Here is a 20964-nt window from a genome sequence, read left to right on the forward strand (position 1 = left end):
CCACCCTTAAATTTTTTTTTTTTTTTTATAAGTTTGAGAAAGCCAAAATCTATTTACTGATTCATATATATATAAGCTTGTAAACCACCAATAACACCCCGTCATGGCAATTTATCTTTAAATACAATCTTTATTGACTATAAAAATACAACCTTTTTTTGATTCCTAGATTCATTTCAGCAGACAGGATTATGGTGAGTATGATCAAGGACAAACGCAGAAGAGCGCAGGCGTGCTGGATCAGAGGTCTGCATCACTCAAACCACTGGATATGTGCGACAATGAGACATTCAAAACAACAAAACCTGACAAAAATTCAGTGCAAAAGTTGAACGAGTTGCAAACAGATATCTTTTGCGAAGCAGCATCAGAACATTAACACTGACTGGGTGTGGTGCCACACAGCTGGCTCAGCTTCTGCAAAAATGTTATGTGCATCATCGCATGTAATGAGTTATCGCACGTAGTGTGTAGAGAAGCGCTGCTTGAAGCCGAGCCTCCATGACTATGAGATTAGCATGAACCTGAAACAACATGAAACGGGATCATCAGATTGAGAGGCAACTGGCAGGGAACATCTGATGGGACAGAAAAACACCCTGGATCGGAGGCATGTCTCATACCTTTTCGGAGTGTCTGAAGTGTTTCCAGAAGTCATGATAGATGCGGGCAGTGGTCTGTTCTGGATGACAGGCTACGGTTTTCACATACACCTTCAGAGAGCGCTCTAGCAATTCGTTGACAGTTCCGTAGTCATAGTCGTCATACCTACCAATAACATGGTGAGCAAACAATGTAAAGCACTTCATTGCAGAGCATGTGGGTGCGTAACATACCGTATCCCGTAAAGACAGTGGATGTAGTTCCACAGTGCTTTCCTTAAAGTCTGAGTGTCTTCACAGTAGTGCATTGCCATCCGGTGGTAGGTCAAGTTTGTCACAACCTGCAACAGTAACAACCACAACTTGAGCCTCTCCTCCTGCATAGACATCAAAGTCAACAGAACAGAGGAGGATATCATGGAAGAGGAAATGAGATAGGAGTTAAATGGTAGAACCAGCAGCACTTTAATGTAGGGCACCACAGATTTATCGGTGCCGATATATTGGGCATTTGTGACATCATGACCATCCCATGAAATGACAAATACACGCCCTTTTAAATGTTACATCACAACGTCAACATGACAAAATGACTGCAATTCACCTCAGGTGCACCCACGTAGTCAGTTTCAGTCTTAAAACAAGACACCTCAAAGCACTACATCACATTCCAGCTCTACCAAGAGCAAAGCTAACTGCAGGTGAAACCAATACTAATGGAGTTTATCGTTTGGGATGAGCAGCCGTGTTCTGTTGTTGAAGATCGGAGATTTCAGCCGCCAATATCACAACTGGAGCCCAGATACTTATTCCCTGGACATGTAGTCGATGAAGAGGAGCGGTCTGTCAGGTTTAAAGGCAACATTCTGGTATTCAACAAGTGATGAATGAATCTTACATTGTGGGTTTGATTTGTTCATTGTTCGTTGAAAGGGGAATAAAAGTTAGTTATTTTATATTAAACACTTTATTAAGCATTTTGTATTGGTTGTTATTTTGCTTTAAAAGTTGTTTTTCTATTTAGTGTTGAGTTTTGTTATTAGGTTTGCGTAATTAATATTAAAAAATAGTGACATTGGCGTGTTATTTAGTTGTGGAATAAAAACAGTCTCAGCCAAAACATATCGTTTCAGGATGTAGAACTGAATCAAAAGGTAGAAGGGAAGAAAGAAGCTGTACCTGAAACTTCTCATCGAGGTGCTGACCCATGTCTGGCAAGAGTCTGTTGACCAGCGAGAAGCCGTGGTCCTCCCATGAGTAGTCCTGCCCAGATCAGACAGTCAAACACTTGACCTGCGACGGCAACACGATCGTCTAGAAAAACTGCCCAAACTACCTGCGCCCTCATGGTGGGGGGTGACTGCTCTCCTTTCGGGGCAAAGTCCTCGTATCTGAACTCTGGATCCTCCACCAGGCGCAGCAGTAAATCAGGTGGAGCGCCCCGCACCACCGCTAGATAAACAAGTGGAAGAGTTCAGACCAAGTTTATGCTGTATTTTACAATGTTTGTACCTGTTGGTATGCTCTCACTCCTTTCCCTCTCAAAGCGAGTGACCATTTCTTCCTGTGTCCACTCCTCCTCCAGCTGCTGCAACTCCACCATTCTCTTCATCAGCACCTCCACCTCCACAGCTCCGTTGTTCAACTGGTCAAGACAGAGAAAAGATGAAGAGTCTGGTGCGCTACACCGGGTGGCACGTTACCTCCTCACCTCTTGTCTGCCATCTTCATGCGCTGGACTGTGGGGGCTGCGAGGCAGGGGGCTGATCGAAGGCTGGAAGGAATAACCTCCGACGTGGTCGGGCTCCGTGTTTATACCACAGCCCCAAACAAAGGAGCACACCGAGTGAGCATGTGCCATCAACACCACAGCATGAATGAGTTCGGCCAGGGACCAGCGAGGATCTGCACCAGGACACACCAGCTCCTGTTGCACAGAGGGAGAAAACGCCAGTGCAATTTTGTAAATATTTACCAGACACACACCTTTTGTCCATTAGCGTCAACAGCAACATAAATACACAATAGCAAACAGTTGAAATTACTCTCTGAAATAACAAACTCCACCTCCTCATTCATAATCAGTTGTTTTTAGATGACCAAAAATCATTCCTACGTCAATATAAGAATTTAAGTTTGGGGATGTGTTAATGGTTTAACTTCAATGGTTCAGGCGGCATTTGGATCTTAAAATACTGCGGTATTCAATGGCATAGCAAAATGTGCGCCACACCTCGGGTCAGCTGAGCCAAGTGAAGCCAGGTTATTCATGTAGTGGGCACCAAGTGACATTTGTCTGCTTCCTATTCAAAATGATATTCTATCTTTAGAAGTCTTGGAAAAAGTCAGATCAGTACAGAGGAGAGATAGCGAGTACATTGGTAGGAAGGTGGAGAGGAAGGCCAAAGAGGAGATTCATGGTGGTGGTGAAGGAGGACATGGGGTTTGTAGGTTTGAGAGAAGAGGAAACAGAGGGCAGGGTGAGATGGAGGAAGATGATCTGCTGTGGCCACCCCTGAAGGGAGAAGCCCAAAGAGAAAGAAGAAGTGAATGAAGAATAAAGGCAGGTGTCTTGATATTAAAAATGAGTTCAAAGGCTGGAATAGCTGGTATATTTTTTAAGTGTACACACACTTTATTACAGCGACAAAGCAGATAAAATGGAACAACGCCTTTAATTTCTGCAAGATTCACTGTTTCTTAGGAGTGCGCAAAGAAAAAAAAAACAATTCACATAAGAATCGTGATTCCTGTTGGCTACAATTCAGGATCAATTTTAAATGTCCCAAAGTCGATAGAAAAATAAATAAATAGATAAACCTGTCCGCAATTTTGTGTGTGTGTGTGTATATATATATATATATATATATATATATATACCCACGACATCCTGACAGCTCGTTTTGGAATGCATGCACGGAAGTACCAAAACAAAGATGGGGGTGAAGGAGGTCCAACCAGACAACAAGCCAGACACAATACACTCAGTGTGCAAGCATTGCAAAACTATGAATTTTTTTTTTCTTTTTTAAATAAAGAGGCACTTGTGTTTTTGTGACTTAAGCACTATGTGATCTTGCTTTCTTTAACAGTTTCAACATTTCCATATAAACATGGATAAACATTAAAAGCTTCATAAATGTGAGAAAGACACATTTGGGTCTCAAATTTGCGACTAGAGAGTAGATCATGAACAAAAATACGTATGAATAAAATCATTTTCAACTGTAAATCGAGACTCATGGCCCCACAAGCCGGATTCGAATCGTGAGATAGTAAAAAGATTCCCACCATGTTTAGCCAGATCTCTTTGGTCAAACTGGAGCAACTCTATGGGCAATTATTTAGAGAAAGGAGACCATTATATAGAAAGAATGGAGCGGAGTTCGTGCCTGACCTGGATGTGCTGCTGTCTGATAAGCCAGGGTCTGTGTGCCAACAGCTTGTTGAGTGTTTGCAGGCTGCAAAGTTTGGCTGGAGCATTCTCAAGCCCACTCAGCCAACTCTCCTCCCCACCGGCATCCAGAAATCCGGCGCTGTGCTGCTGCACCAGGTACGAGCAGTGATGGCGAGCGGCAGCCTGCCAATACAACAGCCAGATCATTCTACACACAGAACACTGACAACCAACTGATATCTTGACTGGCTGAGACAAAAGCCTGCACCCACACCAGCCCTCTTCTGGACCAGTCAGGACTCTACTCCAGGCCCACAAATCAGGGCAGGCATGGTTTCACTTTGTATTTACATGAACAGAACATTCAATCACTTTGCATTGCCTACCATGACAACAATGTAATGTCTCCAGTGGCGGGGTAAGGGGCCATCAAGCTCCAGCAAGGCATGCTGGGTCCTCAGAAAGCAGCTGAGGTAGGCAGGATGTAGCGCCATCACCATAGTGACATGATCCACCCGACCCAGAGAGAGAAAGGATTCGATAAGGATGTCTTTGTCACGTCCTCCAAGAATCTACAACGACATTAATAGGTTTCTTATTTACAGAGAACAAATGTCCAATCCCCCCCAAGTAAGTCCTATAAACTAGCTTTACCTCAAATTTGTCTATTAAGTTTCTAATACAGTAAAGATGTGTGGTTGAGAAATACACAAGAGGTGGCATTAATATCAACAGAAGTCTAATGCACAGGAACGTACTTCAGGTTCAAGTGAATTGATGCACAGTGCAAGACTTGTGATGTTTAGTCTTGTTAGTTTCACATTAAAGATATTAATAATGAGCAGGTTTATGTAGCTATACTAGCACACCAGATAATTATTTCTAAGAACACAAATTAAGTGTAGGAAGCGGTATGTAAATCGTAAAATGTCATCATGTAATGGTGCACAACAAGTTTATCATGATCTACCAGTAGATCTCAAAGCTACCTCCTTTTCTAGAGGTAGAAAAACAGAGAAAGCAAAACAACATGAATAAGAAGCTTAAAACAACTACAACTTTAATGTTTGCTACTTGGGATGGAGGTAGTTTTAAGATCAAGATACTTAAAAAGCCATTCAATAATCAAATAAGGCAGGTGGACCATTATTATTGCATGATTGATGTAAGTCTCAAATATGACTGCAGACACCCATGCTGTAATGCAAGCAATTATGCTGGGATTACGTCCATTTATTGACCCTTTCAGGGCGACAGCCGTGCTGTATTCAGTGGAAGTGAGTCACAAGTGAAAGTGAATGTCCAGTATTAGCTGTTAAACTGCTGCTGTGTTTTTTCTTGAATGATGAAGCAACTAGACTGCGACATTGCAGCATCGCCTCAACTTTAAACAGCTCCTGAGTGAATCTAGTCCACGCAACCTGTACAGGAAGAACAGTCTGGAATATTAGAACATTCCAGACATGTATCCTACCAGTCCACAAGCTTGTTTTCATAAAGGAACTGGTAAAAAAATAGATTGTCCACTGCTATAAAAGACAAACCTGTTTGGCAGGAATAAAGGCACTTGGACCAGAAGCCAGAGCCCTTGGAACTTCAACTCCTTGTTCCTGTCGGTGGTTAGAAAAACACATGGATTAACTTTCACAGAGCAGCCAACAACATAAGTGTTCATCAACATTTGTTTTCGAGCGACGCCTTTGCTTTTAATTGTACCCAGGACGCGCATTAGAAGGTGAAAAACACAGGTGTTCAGAAGGAACCAAACGCCTAATTGAGAAGTTCCGAGCCTGAACTTGACCAGCGCACTCAGCGGTGAACTCGAGCAGCCGCGCTGAAACTAAACACTCCGCTTTCATAACCTCCAGCCACGAAAAACGCGTCTACGAAGTCCCAGCAAACTCACCGACATCTCCGGAAGGAGTCCAGTGAATATTTCCGCCGAACTAAGGCTAGGTTGAAACGACAGGTTGACGCTTTCGAAGCCCTTTCTGTTGGTGTGTGTCTGCTGTGTATTTCAGGGCAGCGCGAGGGGGCGGGTCGCGCTGGTCTTGCATCACCTCAAGCGGTTCGCCGCCTGATGTAATAACCAGCAATCAGGTGAGGCACGACGCTGGCGGCCAATCAAAACCGTCGTAACAAAACCTCATTCGGTACTGACCACGAAGTGCCGCCGACACTCGGAAGCGGCTTTAAAACGCTACAAACATGATGACATCGACTTGCGACTAATGGCGCGGAACATAACTTGTCTCTCGCAATGAACCGCGAACGCGATCAGTGGAGGTTCGGTGTGTTTTACCTGTGCAGCCCGTAGCAGCTCCGTTGCCCTCGACTGGACCTCAGGCAAAGGACACGAATGGGCCAATCGAAGCAGGTGCAAAAGGGTCTCTTTGCTTAGTTTTGCCGACTTGGGTCGCTCCAGACCCAAAGAGACCAGGACCTCCTGGCTGAGCTCCTCCAACCCCGCAGCTCGCTCCTCTTCGTCTCTACTGCACAGTCGTTCTAAGCCCTTTAGATTCGACATGGCTTCTGAGTCGGGCTCGGACCGTGGACCAGACGCGGGATCCACTGTGCTCCCCGCATCAGCCCGACGGGAGAAGCCCGTGGCTGCACCGCTGGCCATCTCGCCTCAATGCTAATAGCAGGTGTTAGCTGTATTTAACTTCCTACAGCGGTTTGCGTCCAGTGTCAGTTCGTGTCGACCTTTCTGGAGGCTTCTTCACAAATCATTAACGGCGCGGTGACAACGTCCACGGGGGTCAGGTGGTCGTCTCTCTCATCCCGGCGTGGAAAGCTACCGGGGAATCCTGCCGGTGAGTCGGCTAAGCTAACAAAGCTAACGTTAGCGGCTGATGAAAACACTCGCTGACGCCGCGGCGACGTCCAAACAAACCTTGTGTGAACTACACGCGAACCGCGCAGTGGCAGAGACCGCGGTTAGGAAAGGAACAGAAAGTTATCGACGCATAAACTCCTCCAGTTCGATCAGCTGCCCCGAACTTGAGCTGCATTTTCTCTCCTCACGCGTGACGTCACGATGACGGCTCTGGAATATTATGCAACCGCTTTTATGATGCGTTCAAATGGGCGCTTGATCAAAGTGAAACACACATTTTCCTCCTCCTAAGACGGTTTCCCTGATGTCTAAATATGTGCTAAACTACTTAAGTAGAAAACAGGCCATGTAATCGGATGACAACGTTTGCCCTTGTTAAATATTATTCAGTAGTGCCTGCGTAATTACATTGAAAAACGCTTTGCTCTGAATCAAAATGGAGAAAAAACGAATTAACTGAATTAGGTTACTCATTTAATAAAGACAAAGTCACCCAAGATGGGGCTCTTTCATAAATAGTAACAACATAACAATGAGACAGGCATTATGTAAACAATCGTCGTACTTTAGAGCTTGACAGCAAACACAAGAAACAATTTCAGCCAAAACAGTGGTGAATAAATGGTCTGCTGACAGATGCTGTTTTAATGCTGCCTCCACAGGTGGTCTGCTAACACCGCAACGCCGTTGCATCAGCTCTCAAACGGATCCACAAATGAGCCACAGTGGTTAACCAGTCAGGTGTCAGCTGAAACAAGCAGCACCAGTCTTTGGTGTTTGGCTATCATCCTGCTTGGCTGCAATAACAACCTGCATCCACTGTTGTGTATGAAGATGCTGAGCTTCTCTCTGGGAGTGAGCAGGGTAGTTAGGATCAGGAAGCAGTAGATCAGAGGGACAGCACATGTGGTCAGGTGTTTAGGAGACAAAGTCAGAGAGGCTAGATGGAGATGGTTTGGACCTGTACAGAGAGAGAGCCAGTACATTGGTAGGAAGATGTTGAGGTTGGAACTGCCAGGCAGAAGGTGGAGAGGAAGGCCAAAGAGGAGATTCATGGAGGTGGTGAAGGAGGAGAGGAGGTTTGTAGGTGTGAGAGAAGAGGAAGCAGAGGACAGGGTGAGATGGAGGAAGATGATCCGCTGTGGCCACCACTGAAGGGAGAAGCCGAAAGGAACTGTGCTGTGCAGAGGGAGCATTGACACCCAGATCATGTGACATCCGTAAGGAACCTGCTGCATTCTTGTTTTATCTCTCCCCCTCGACCTGTCTTGAATAGATATCCTGAGTCTGCCCAGTCCGAGTCAGGACCTGAGACGAGATAGAGGCCATAAAAAGCTCGAGTACTACGACACTAACAGGTTGTACGCCAACCTGTCTACCAGTAGTTAAGGTACTCAGTGACAATCTTTACGTGCAGCCTTCGTGAAGAGGTGTGTAGAAAAAATCCACAAGTTTATAGTCATTTCCCAAATCACCTTTATTTTAGAAAATAATGAAGATGAATTGTGTAGCTTACAATCACAATTTAAATAATTTATTAATTCATGTTTAAATCCTGCGGTGGAAGGATGTGAGAGGGAACTCTTGACGGTGACACAGACTCTGAAAGAGCTAAGCTCCTGTGATTGATGTGGCATGGCGGACTCTCCTGGGATTTTAAGAGATTTTGGAGCGCACATGCGATGGTGAAAAGAAAAGAAGCCCTTCTGTCGTTCTGTCACCGTTTCCCTATGAGGGAAGACTTTTATTAACAAACACACAGGCACGTTGAGGAGACTCAATCGCACACACACATCTCCGGTGCCTTGCGTCCATGAGCAGATGAGCTAAACAGAGAGGGAGCAGAGGTGGTGGTGGTGGTGGTGGTGGAGGAGTTCAGGCTAGAGTCCACTTCGGAACATTACAGGTAGTAAGACAGCTTGTGTTGTGTGTGAGTAGATGTGTGCATCTGCTTCAGGAAGGAAGGGCGGTTGGACTTCAGACGATTTTGTTCTCCAGCAGAGCGATCCTCTTTGACATGGAGTCTAGTGAGACACTTGTCAAGGCCATCACCAGTGAGACATGAAACAACACAGTCGACATGTCACCCGTCATAAAGGATATATTTCTTTGTTAGTGCCTGGAGGGCTTCTTCTACCTTCTTTTGGAACTTTACAAGGGAGTCACATTCACATGGGTCCTCATCTGGGAACAAAAACAAATGGTAAGACTAGCTCCTTTAAATATCCGTAATTTCATGGTTAATACTTTACCTTGGCAGATGTTTATCTGAAGCTTTTTAGCAATTTGGGTCATTGCCTTGAAGTCAGCAGTGTAGAAGTAGTGTTCTCCAGTTGGCTCAGAGGCAATCTCCTTCAGCTCATCCTCAACAGCGTTTCCCACTCCCACAGCGTACATCTTGTAGCCTGGAACACACAACAAGCATCATGATCTGCAGAAGCCTCCCATCTAAAGCTGCATTTTAATGTTTGTTTCACTCTAAATTCCACATGTGGCAAGCAGAGGGACACACGGATGCAGCAGCCTTCTGTTTTGTAAAGTTTTATCACGTTAAACTTTTTAAAAAATGTTATTCAAATTCATCTCTGCTCAGAGTGTGTATAAGCACCACCTCAACCTACTCCAAACTTGGCTCATGATGTCATGGTCTGGCACCTCACCCTGGTCTTCACTTCCTATACTTTTCAGCCCATAAAACCCCAAAAGAAATGTAAGATACATAGCTAGCCAACTGACTCTTCTAAAGGGACATAAGCTACAGAAATGGGTGCGACGTAATGCCACCCCAAACTTTGTTCATCATGTCTACATGAACTGAAACATTGACAACACGGCCATCCTACCCATCTCCTTGGCTTTCTTGGCAGCATCTCCAATGTAGTCCTGGCTGCGTCCATCGGTGAAGACGATGCCCACCTTAGTGACACCAGGGCGAGCTCCATGACCAACACTGAAGCTTTTGTCCACGAGGAAGCGGAGGGCTTGTCCCGTCATTGTTCCTCTCTCCATGTAGGCCATCTTTTTCACGGCTTCTTTAAGGTCCTTCTTGTTGTTGAAGCGGCCCAGAGGGAATTCCTGCAGTTCGTAGTCAAGTGATGTCAGGAAAGCAACAAGTGAATCACAGGCAATGATTCAGCTTTCACCTGTTTGACTGAGCTGGAGTACTGGACCAGCCCGACATGAGCCTTGGCGTCGGAAACTTCCAGCTTGTCAACAATCTGGTTGATCCATTTCTTGACCAGCTCGAAGTTCTCGGGGCGCACGCTTTTAGAGCCATCAATCAGGAAGACCACGTCTGTTGCTGCGTTACTGCAAGCTGGCGGATATCAAACGCACAATGTCTTCTTGCTGTTTGGTCAAGTGGCCAGACACCGTCACATGTCCGCGGACACACTCACCGCTGCAGCTGCGACCATCGTCCATGAGGGTGAACCCGTCTTTGCAGGCACACTTGTACGATCCCGGGGTGCTGATGCATACCTGCTCGCAGTCGTGGTCCCCGGTGGCGCACAGGTCCGACACTTTGTGTGTGTGTGCGTGGATGCACAGCGAACACATACGGATTGGATTATGTGTGACCGTGCACACACACACACACACGCACAGTGGTTGGAGTTAGGAGAGAATGAATGAAACTATGTCAGTTTTGGAAATCTACCATGACATTTTAATGATCCACTGTGGCCTGCAGGCAGGTTCAGAACAACAGTGGACCCTTAAAGACTGGCCCATCATAGCCATATTTGCTTGTCTGCCTGGAACCTCCAATAACAACAGTCGAGTCTACCACATGCAGCTCTGCCCTTCGGCGACGTCTGCAGCCAAGGCAGACTCCAGCGAGCGTGGGCACACGAGGGTTAATGACTGGAGCTAATGGATGGGTAATTACAGATAGTCTTGCCTGTTGCTTATCTCAGAGTGACAGTGGAGCTATACTTCATTTTGTTCCAAATCACTGCTCATGCCCTTCTCACCAAAGTCTTGGTAAACATTCTTCATTCAGAAATATTAGTTATCAAAGTGTAAATAAGCAAAAGGCTTGTGGCAAAAGTTGGAACAAAAGAACAACGAAGCCCTTCATCCTTACCCTCAGTTTTGAGCATCGCACTCCATAGGGATGGACGTTTTAAACGCAGTAGATAACGTTTGCTCACCACAGAAGGCCTCTTGAAACTTCTTGGTGAGCTTCTCGATGACGCTGTAGCTTTCAACGTAGTCCACGTGGTCGTCCAGGGGGTCGCTAGCCATCTGCTTCAGCGTGCTCATGTCCACGCGACCCACGCCGATGGCGAAGATTTCGATGCCGGCGTCTCTTGCACGCTGAGCCACATCTTTCACGTTGTCCTGGGGACGTCCGTCTGTCACAATGATGGCCACCTGTATCGGAAGTAGAGAAATGGCTTCTTTGAAGCGTAACACCCCATTAAACTTGATAAACATGTTGCATTCCTCTGTTGTTTTTCAGACAACTTGAGTCATGATAGTGCAGAAGGAGGTCAGTGTGGATGGTGACTGGCTAGTAGTCATTGGTTTCCAGTAACCAAAGCGACTTACCGTGCCTCTCAAGTTGCATTGAATAAAGTTGGTGAATCTGCTGGGGATCTACAGTTAATGGAACATTAACAAGGCAGATCAAAGAAGCGGCCTTGTAGCCTTTTCTCTACTGTGGTAGAATATAGAAACCAAGAAAAGCCTCGGACGCTGCCGTCTCTGTGTCCATCCGATCCTTCAGAGGAGCTGTCGGCTTGGTGAGTCCTGGCTTCTCTTCCATTCTGCATCTTCGTCTTGATAAATTTTCCCTATGTGCATATGTCGCTGCAAAAGCTGGGCTCAGATTGGTAAATGCACCTTGACTCGTCATCAGAATTCAGTTTTCTCTGCAAATGCACTGAAACTTCGACCAAGTTGCCACAAACGTGTTGCATCCCTCGCTCACGTATTGCAGTGTAACCGCAGGCCTACATCACTTGGTACTTGATCACTTTTGTTGCTGGTGTAAATGCATAGTTTAGGTCGTACATTTCTGATGGGAGACTTAGATCGGTGGTTATCATCTCACGTCTGACTTTGGGACCCCCCCCTCACCCCTTAATGACATGCCATGACCCAAAGTATTTTTTTACAAAAATGAGCCGCAACCTCCAGTTTTAGGTTCCGACCCACCATTTGAGAGCCACAGCCTCAGATGACAGTGTGATCCAGAGGTCTAGTTTAAAATAATATCGGTGGTGAACATGTGGCGTGCTTTGAGGTACATCCGGTTCCAGACAGAGGTCCAAAAGAACAACGCAAGTTAAGTCAGCACAGGACTTACAGGAGCCCAGATGGATAAACAGGTTTGCGACCTCCGCTCCTTATTGATTTCACAACTGTGACAGGTGTAGTGAAAATGAGGCTGTGCCAGAAGAAAAGGTGGTAGGAGACTAACCTTAAACTTCATGTAGAACATATGGTAAAACCTGACAGTGAGTACAAATAAATGAAGAACCACAAACTGGACCATGGGGTACATCTAGGTCAGAGCCCTGCCCTTTTAACCAGGTCACATCTCTTTCTAGATTCTGTTTGACTCCTTGCCCTCATATGGGACCTGCAGCTGGATGATGACCAGGTCACTCCAAAGAACCAGATGCCCAGAATTGCAGCAGTGATAATGATCAAATGAATAACAATGAATGAGTCATAAGAGTCTGACCTTGCTGATATCGGGAGATTTGGCACGAGCACCTTCGTTCTCACTGAAGGCCACGTTAAGGGCGAACTGGATAGCCAGACCGGTCATTGTTCCGGTGGACAGCGGCTCGATTTTGGTCACGGCTTTCACCAGACTGGCTTTGCTGCGGTGGGTCTTCAGAGACACCTGAAACAACAGTTAAGCTCTAGTTATTATTCAGAATCCATTTGTCATGGTGCACCGACCAGAACCAGACTGGATGGGAATGTAGTGTGAGAAGTTTGGTTGAGAAAGACAAACAAAGCGAGACTGCAGTGGAGGCAGCTAAAATAACGGCACAGTCACCGGTGTGAAAGTCAGTTGAACAAAACACATGCCTCGTTCTTGACACGGCTGGCGTAGTTGACGACTCCCACACGGGTAGCGTTGGGCCCGACATCTAGCCCCTCGATGACTTTGGCCAGGAAAACTTTCACTTGCTCAAATTCAGAGGGGCGAACGCTGCGGCTGCTGTCAATGATGAAGACGAGGTCTGTGGGTTTGGTTTTGCACAAGCCAGCCGCTGAACCAGGAGAGAGACGGACGTCAGTGTTTACATGGAGAATGACTTAAAGAATGAAGTGACATTCAGGTGAGAAGTGGTGAACTGTCACTATCAGGTGTACACTGCACCCATCTGCATGACCTTGTCTCATTGACACCTCAGGTGAGAACTGATCTCCCTTCTCACCCTTCACATCTCCCCCTCCCTTCATTTCTCCTGCAGCCCCTCAGCGAACAAACACACACACACACACACACACACACACACACACACACACACACACACACACACACACACACACACACACACTTGCTTAACCACCAATTCCACAAGGCAGGAGCTCCTTCACTTGTCAAAGTCAAGTCCATTCTTGAAAAAACTTGAACTCCCTCTGATGTACATGACACATCAGTTGACTCAAAAAAAAAACAAAGATTACCAAAAAATTTTGGTTACACTTTAGATTTGGGGAAAAAAAATATTTATTAATGAACAAATTTCTTGTTTATTTGCATGTAATACTTGGTAATTATAGTGTTGCATTCTTAACAAGACAATATGTTATAATGATTCATTACTGGCTAATATACTGTGAATACATATATGAATTTATGAAGTAGTTTATTTAGGATGGTAAATGTTCCATAATCTAAAGGGTGGCCTTGATTTCTCACATTAAGAGACACAAAAAACCTGTAAAAATATATATTGCTATCCAAACTTATTATGTAATGGATTTTCTGCAGGATATTATTCATGAAATACGAGTTATTAACTACAGGTTTCATGTAATTCATTAGCAAATAAATGACTATAGTTTAAAAAGTATATCCCACACACGAGTAGTGTGTGTTTATCTTTTTTGGATCTCTTTACACAAATGTCAGCGTTGTAAAAATGAAGTTTCATTCTGATAGAAATACAGTGTTAATACTCCAAAAAGAATGATCTGATATTCCTGTATAATATTCAAATTATTTTAATGTTAAAGTGCTGCGATCTGTGGTTTGTTTATCTACATTTTTCCACTTTAGTCCCGACCCATGACTCATATATAGGATCATGTACTTGATGTTTGTCGGTTAAATCTATACTGTCGATGAGCTTCAATTTTCTAAGTTAATAAGTCAATGAAACAGTTGATTTGATCGACCATGTTCGCCAATGTTGAACAGAACAAATATGTCAAACGTTTTTTAAGTTTCAAGTGTCCTATAGTTTAATGGTATTGTTTGTCAAAACTCAATTGCACTTCGAGCCTTGATAGATGTGTTAAAAACAAGACGACATATTTGACACGTGTTGGATGCCAGACAAACTGGAAACACTCGCACTAAGCCCCTCAAGTTTGGAACAAAAAAGAGGAAAATTCTCACCCATGGCGGCGGCGGTGCGCATGTCAATGGTGGCATGAGCGCCAACGAGGCCAAGCAGCAGCAGGAACAACGGCGGCGAAGGCGTCATGATGAAGCGCAGGGTGCAGCTAAGCAAGATGGAGCGGGTCGGAGGGAGTTCCAGGCTCGGGGGACAGCCACAAAGTGAGACTGAGTGACCGTGAGCTGCAGGTTATCAATGCATGTGCTTCACACACACAAACAGCTCTGCCCCGTGTGTGTGTGTAGGTAAGAGAGGGAAATACCTGCCCTGGGAGGACCTAAAATGGTGGGCAAGGAAAGACAAACACACCTTGGTGTGGGTAGGATGGACAGGTATTCATGTGTGTGTGGTGAAAGTCGTATGCTCCATTGGCCCCTGAGTGTGTACAGTATGTGTGACTGGTCGGGGGTACAGGAGCTGCTGGGGTTTGGTGCACCAGGTTGGATTTGGCCAAAGCTCAAATAAACACCAACATGAATTCCTCTTTTCTCTCCATGTTCCCTCGTATAGCAAACACACATTTACGGTGCGGAAGTCAAGGATAGCAAGCGGACACAGGCAGCAGTGTTCCCGTGGCTCCACTGGCTGAGATCGGGGCCTTTTGGAGACTCAAACTTTAGGCTTAGTTTTGATGAAGTTTTATCTCCGTGCGTGCGTTTCTTTAAGTCGTAATTCAGTCACAACCACGGCAAATATCAAAGCAGAGAAGAGATTTCCAAAACCCTTCCCTCCGTTTTCACTGCTCGAGGCGGACAGGTAAGCAATCGGGGCCCCCGCGGAGTAAACACAGTAGGAAAACACTTTCATCAATAAGCTCCCATACACTTCTTAAATCTCTCAATGGAAGTCACATACACACTCAAACAGAGACCCCTCTTTTCGCTCCGACATCCCACTCCACCCGACCCAACCCTGCATTCCTCTTGGCCCCCACTCTCCCCCCCTCCTCCTCACACACATCTCCATCCGCACACAAGTGGCAATTGAGGTAGCGCAAAAGGTTTGGACGTCCGTCATACAGTAAGTAGCCAAACACATTTCCTCCGACATGACGGTGTGTGTCGCGGTCGTGAAGGGTGAAGATCAGAGATGTTGTTGCTGGATGACAGCTCATCTCTGGGACTTGGCTGGTGAGGAAGACAAAACACACATGGGTACGTGCGTGGGGATACACGTACGGGTTATGTAACTGGCACGGAGGATAAACAGGCTGTTGGATGGGTCTCGGTGGAGGCCATCATTTCAAAATGGAACATTTCAACACCTTTTGCGAAAATAAAGAGGAGCAAAACGAAGGAAAAACTTGCCCCAATCCAACCTGATGCATTATTCGTTTTGCAACAGTTCATTTTTGGATACATGGTAGTCGAACGATGATGGACTGTGTCTCCTTAACATTACCTTTTACCATCCCCTGAAGCAAACTCACTGTCTACCTTCACTGGCCCAAAAATTGACCCCTGAGGAACACCACAGATCAGGGGTCTTCAGCGCTGTCAAGTAGGCCAAGTTACTATGGCATGGCATGATGTATCTTCTCTTGTTGCCATGAGAAATAGCAGAGCAAGTTGCATGTGTAGGTTCAAGTTCCATTCACGCATTGCTGCTGTATACTCCTCTCCACCAGGGGATGCCCTACTGTTTGCCCACCACAATGGGCCTGCATTCATGCCTGATCCCAAACAAAGAAAATGGATGAAAGATTAAAGACAATAACCAGATATTACATTTCCTGAGTAATGAGCACTTCCACTTACATCATTTCAAGCAATATAACACATACATTAGTGGAGAAAAGTCACTCCTTTGATTGTAATTATGGCAGTCGCAGTGAGCGCAGTTTATTAATTATGCATTCGTGGAACGACTAACTCACTCAGTCTGTTATTGTCAGCCTGTTCTTTCTTTGAGAATTGCAGCTATATTTCCTTTCTTGTTTTAATATGTTTCACATCTTTATACGCTTCCATTGGAAGCTGTTTCCCGCGGATGAAGTGGAGTCTAGAGGTTTTATTTCCATCGGTGACTCTGTGATCGATCGTGTGGTCTGCCATGGTCGTGCACATGATCCTAGCAAACAGCACCTGTCGTTTTATGAGCTGCTCCCTCTTTAACCTGGCTCAGCGATCGTGAAACCAATCAAGTCAGGATCAAACTAGCTTTCTCAAATATCCTGGATTTCTTTATTCTACTTTTGTGTGACACCTGACATGAGACACCTGACTGGTTCAGCTACACTATATGATCAAAGTATTTGCTCACCTCGGCTCACATATGAACTTGAGTGCCATCCCATTCCCAACCTACAGGTATAGGGTTCAGTATGACGTCGGCCCTCCACTTGCAGCTATTACAGCCTCAGCTCTTCTGGGAGGGCTGTCCACAAGGTTGAGGAGTGTGGTGATAGGAATTTTGGACCATTCTTCCAAAAGCGTATTGGTGAGGTCTCACACTGATGTTGGTGAAGGCCTGGCTCTCAGTCTCCTCTAGGTGTTCTATCAGGTTCAGGTCAGGACTCAGGTGCAGGTCAGTCCAGTTCATCCACACCAGACTCTGTCATCCATGTCTTTATGGACCTTGCTTTGTGCAGTGGTGCACAGTCATGTTTGAAGAGGAAGGGGACGCTCCAAACTGTTCCTGAAAGGTTGGGAGCATGGAATTGTCCAAAATGTTTTGCTATCCTGAAGCATTCAAAGTTCCTTTCACTGGAGGTGAGGGGCCAAGCCCAACTCCTGAAAAACACCCCCACACCATCATTCCTCCTCCACCAAATTTCACACGTGGCACAATGGCATCTAAAATGGACGCTTCCCCTGGCAACCTCCAAACCCAAAAATCGCTTTTCCATCAGATTGCCAGATGACTCCAGAGAAGGTGTCTCCACTGCTCTATAGTCCAGTGGTGGCTGCTTTACACCACTGCACTTGATGATGCCTGGCTTGGATGCAGCTGCTCGGGCATGGAAACCTCATTCCATGAAGCTCTCTGCGTACTGTGCCTGGGCTCATCTGAAGGCCACGTGAAGTTTGGAGCTCTGTAGCAACTGACTGTGCAGAGCAACCTCTTTGTACTATGTGCCTCAGCAGCCGCTGCCTCCTCTCCGTCAGTTTACATGGCCGACCACTTGGCTGAGTTGCTGTTGATCCCAACCTCTTCCATGTTCCTATAATAAGGCAGCTGACTGTGGAATATTTAGCAGCGAGGAAATATCACAACTGTATTTGTTGCACAGGTGGCATCCTGTGTCAGTTCCACGCTGGAATTCACGGAGCTCCTGAGAGCGCCCCACAAACACTTGTTTGTCAAAACAGTCTGCAGGCCACGGTGCTTGGTTCTATACACCAGTGGCCAGGACACCTGGTTCGGATCATTTGGATCAGGGAGCAAACACTTTTGGTCATAGAGTGGATGCATGCTCGAACAGTTGGCTCAAAAACATCAACTTGAACGGTCATGTGACTGATCCTTGACAAATGATGTAAGAAACATTACGCAATCAAATAACAATTCAGCTTGACTTTTGTAATGTTACGGCATAATAAATACAACACTTCACCTTTCTTCCCAGTTTTAAGTGACACTAGATTACATTCAACGGCCTTTACTCTTCCCTCAATGGGGAAATTCGACTTCTTCGAATTCAAGCAGCAAAACACTAGACATTAAAGATGGACTTAAGTAACGATAAATATAGAGCAGCCACATGTTGCATCAATTAATAAGCACACCCATCCGTTCAGGGTTGCCGGGAGTGATGGAGCCTATCCCAGCGGCATATGCATTAAAATATCCCATCATATTGTTTTGTTTTTCACCAGTGTCCATCCAGGGTTGCAAAACCAGTCAGTCTCATTCACCTCAACTTCACTTGTTGCTGCTTCCCGCTTCATAATGTCCATCCTCTTCTTCCATATTCTTCATCCAACATGTCAGTCCTCTCCAAGTGTCTGAAGCATCTGAGCCTAACTTTGTCTCCAAACTTCTGCATGAGCTGCTCCTCTGATACCCTTGTTTGAAGCCACTCAGTAATCCATAAAGCACAACATTAAAACCCCATGATGCAGCCACTGTCTCTGGATGGTAGGGAAAATGTTTGCTGCGGATTGGATATTACTGAACTACAAACAGGTCTGTGCATTCCAGTGTTGTTGCTGCAGTTTAGATTATGAAGGATATTTCGGTCGCAGTATAAAATTAGACAACTTGCTGGAAAAATAAAACAGGAAAAAATAAATCCGGAGAAGACACGAGTAGAATTAACCAGAGGAGCGTTTAGGTTTTTATTTCAATTCCTTGTGGGATAATTTGGGTGTCGACAAATAAAGGTGTATTTCAAATATTCCGGTCATCGCTCCCCACACTGGGATTCTCTGTGAGGAGAATGTTACACACAATGGTGCTGCCAGACCGAGAAGGTAAACAAACACGCCATTTATGTGAGGCCACATTCAAACATGGCACTGAGAATCTGGTTTCTGTTTTCCTACCTACCTCAGGTTTGTTAGTCTGATCTCCCCAACTAATAAACTTAATGGACAGACTGATGTTAATGAAATCGGAGGAGATCAACAACTTGACTAATGACTTCTTGGTTAGTTCAACAACTCTAATCTGCTAATGTCTGCAGCGTTGCATAATCCAAAGTGTGTCTGAGGATACACACTGGAAGACCTGGTGTTTGACCACATCCATAAATATTGAGACAAGTTCCCTTTCTTTCAATCTCCGAATACTAAGTCAATATTGACCGGGTTGGACTGAAGCATCCCATGTTGGTGCACGCTCACACGCGCGCACGAGGCTTCCACCTGTGTTCTGAGCGCTCTCTGTTCACACCAGGGAAGTGGTGGAAAAAATAATTGCAAAGGTAAAGCTATATGAAAACCTCCTCAGTCACAGCGCCACGCTCACATGACACAGGCGCGCGGGCGCACGTGGGCCAGCGGGGGCAGATCCGCACACTGACAGGCCTCAGCGTGGAGAAGTGACAGCACACGCTCCTGAAATGAGACCATTGTGAGAGTTTGGAGAGGAGAGCGTGTGTGTTTGCTGCCCTCCTCCTGCCAACAGTAACTGCTCAGTAGGAGCTGCTGGAGGGAGCTTCATTAAAAATCCAAATGCAGCCGTTACATAACCAACTGTTCTGCGCTACAAACACACTCCTTCATACTCATCCTCGTCTGACACCCCCCACCCCCCAACCCCAGCGGCCCACCCATCATCCTCCTCTCCTCCCATAGCAACTGCTTCTTCTGGCTCACCACCTTCCCCACGACATCTTCTCTTCAACACCGATTTCAAGTTAGTTTATGACCAACTACCTATTCATCATCATCATCTATTACTGCGTGGATTCTCCTATCTCATATTTTCGTCCCTTTGAATGCTCTCTACAATCGTTTAAAATATAAAATTCAAGAGACATCCTTCAGAGTCAAGGATCAGGAACTCCTCCAAAATTCATTGTGACCCACAAATATGAAGTCTGAAATACACACTGAACAAAAAACAGATCTCCCCTGAGGCCTGTCGATTCAGGGCCTGCAGACCACAAGTCAGTTGCTTCACTGATTCTCGACAAAAAGAAAAGCAGGACATTTAATGCCAGTATCAGTCAGAAATGATAAAGCGACTCAAGTGCATATTGGCTTTGGCCTTTATTGGATTCCTGTGCATCCTGTGACATGTGGAGTTTCCCCACTGTGGGACAAGTAAAGGATATCTAAAGTCATAAACATCACTGATCCCATGATCCTTTTGAAGTTCCATGATCGCACTCAGTTTTGTTGAGGTCATAAAAATCTGTAGTCAAAGGAATGTATGGAACATATTGTGTATAATGGATAAACGTGGTTGCTTCACAGCCCAGTGTGTCAAGGTGACGCTTGCTCTTGCTAATACAGTAGCTAGTAACTAAAAGCATAACAGAGCCCCTTTAATATGCAAGCAAAACAAACTATTTACTTCTGTTTAGTCTCATATTTTATGTCTTCGTAGTTCAGGCTGTACATTCAAAAGACGCCATTATTCATTATTCTGTCCGATGAGTAAGAAATGCTTAAACCTCATTCATCTACAGTGGATTTGTTTTCAGTAAACCTTAACAGCAGTGGCTGCCGTCACAACTTGACTCTGATTTTCTTCCCTCAGTCCCGTCCTGTCAGCAGGTATTGGTCCTTGTCAGCCTCCTGCTGAAACGTACCAAGAAAGGTTGGGCCGGTTTCAGCCATTGAGAACAATGGAAATGCCTTTATGTGGGTAACTGTCCCAAAATGCACTCTGAAACGTGCTGGTGTTTCATTTGGTGGTCTGCCTCTGCAACCCCTCCCACACGCTAGTTACCCCATATGGATGGTCCCACCATAGCGCTTCCTCTGGGGATAAGGCTGATGAGGCTACATGAAACAGAGTCCACATTTTCAGGTGCTGCTCATGGACTTTAGAGCAGGGGGTGTCATCTGCTGGAATCTCAAAATGAGGATACGCTTTCATGAAGCTTCACCAGCCCATCACCATCTTCCTCTACTTTAT

The 20964-nt window shown here is 45.4% G+C and overlaps 2 protein-coding genes across 3 annotated transcripts; both read right to left on the reverse strand.

Annotated features, from left to right (window-relative positions):
• Nucleotides 1-110: 110 nt before the first annotated feature.
• On the reverse strand, nucleotides 111-7038 carry sesn2 (sestrin 2). Its single transcript, XM_053861327.1, has 11 exons — nucleotides 6302-7038; nucleotides 5544-5609; nucleotides 4386-4571; nucleotides 4000-4182; nucleotides 2314-2529; nucleotides 2115-2247; nucleotides 1939-2054; nucleotides 1782-1865; nucleotides 837-943; nucleotides 624-768; nucleotides 111-524 (listed from the first exon to the last, which is right to left on the reverse strand). The coding sequence occupies exons 1-11, from the start codon at nucleotides 6623-6625 to the stop codon at nucleotides 438-440; spliced, it is 1647 nt and encodes a 548-aa protein (XP_053717302.1). The 5' UTR covers nucleotides 6626-7038; the 3' UTR covers nucleotides 111-437.
• A 1268-nt stretch (nucleotides 7039-8306) lies between these two features.
• Nucleotides 8307-14902, reverse strand: matn1 (matrilin 1). 2 transcript variants are annotated; one of them, XM_053863904.1, is made up of 10 exons: nucleotides 14433-14902; nucleotides 12890-13074; nucleotides 12534-12698; nucleotides 10993-11215; nucleotides 10237-10359; nucleotides 9982-10154; nucleotides 9682-9913; nucleotides 9091-9243; nucleotides 8942-9022; nucleotides 8307-8865 (listed from the first exon to the last, which is right to left on the reverse strand). In XM_053863904.1, the coding sequence occupies exons 1-10, from the start codon at nucleotides 14518-14520 to the stop codon at nucleotides 8816-8818; spliced, it is 1473 nt and encodes a 490-aa protein (XP_053719879.1). In that variant the 5' UTR covers nucleotides 14521-14902; the 3' UTR covers nucleotides 8307-8815. The 2 variants fall into 2 exon arrangements, with proteins under 2 accessions (XP_053719879.1, XP_053719880.1); XM_053863905.1 differs by lacking the exon at nucleotides 10237-10359.
• Between the last annotated feature and the right edge of the window lie 6062 nt (nucleotides 14903-20964).

The sequence above is a fragment of the Synchiropus splendidus genome, chromosome 4 (genome assembly GCF_027744825.2).
Source record: "Synchiropus splendidus isolate RoL2022-P1 chromosome 4, RoL_Sspl_1.0, whole genome shotgun sequence".
In the NCBI taxonomy this organism is placed as follows: Eukaryota; Metazoa; Chordata; class Actinopteri; order Syngnathiformes; family Callionymidae; genus Synchiropus; species Synchiropus splendidus.

Excerpts from the sequence above, each read along its gene's own strand:
- sesn2 (XM_053861327.1), bottom strand. The coding sequence starts at position 6,625 with ATGGCCAGCGGTGCAGCCACGGGCTTCTCCCGTCGGGCTGATGCGGGG. Across the intron at positions 4,183-4,385 it reads GACATTACATTGTTGTCATG|GCTGCCGCTCGCCATCACTG; the intron begins GTAGGCAATGCA and ends TTGTATTGGCAG. Across the intron at positions 2,248-2,313 it reads ATGAAGATGGCAGACAAGAG|TTGAACAACGGAGCTGTGGA; the intron begins GTGAGGAGGTAA and ends TGTCTTGACCAG.
- matn1 (XM_053863904.1), bottom strand. The coding sequence starts at position 14,520 with ATGACGCCTTCGCCGCCGTTGTTCCTGCTGCTGCTTGGCCTCGTTGGC. Across the intron at positions 13,075-14,432 it reads GCGCACCGCCGCCGCCATGG|CGGCTGGCTTGTGCAAAACC; the intron begins GTGAGAATTTTC and ends CTCCTGGTTCAG. Across the intron at positions 9,914-9,981 it reads ACTCCAGCTCAGTCAAACAG|GAATTCCCTCTGGGCCGCTT; the intron begins GTGAAAGCTGAA and ends TACGAACTGCAG.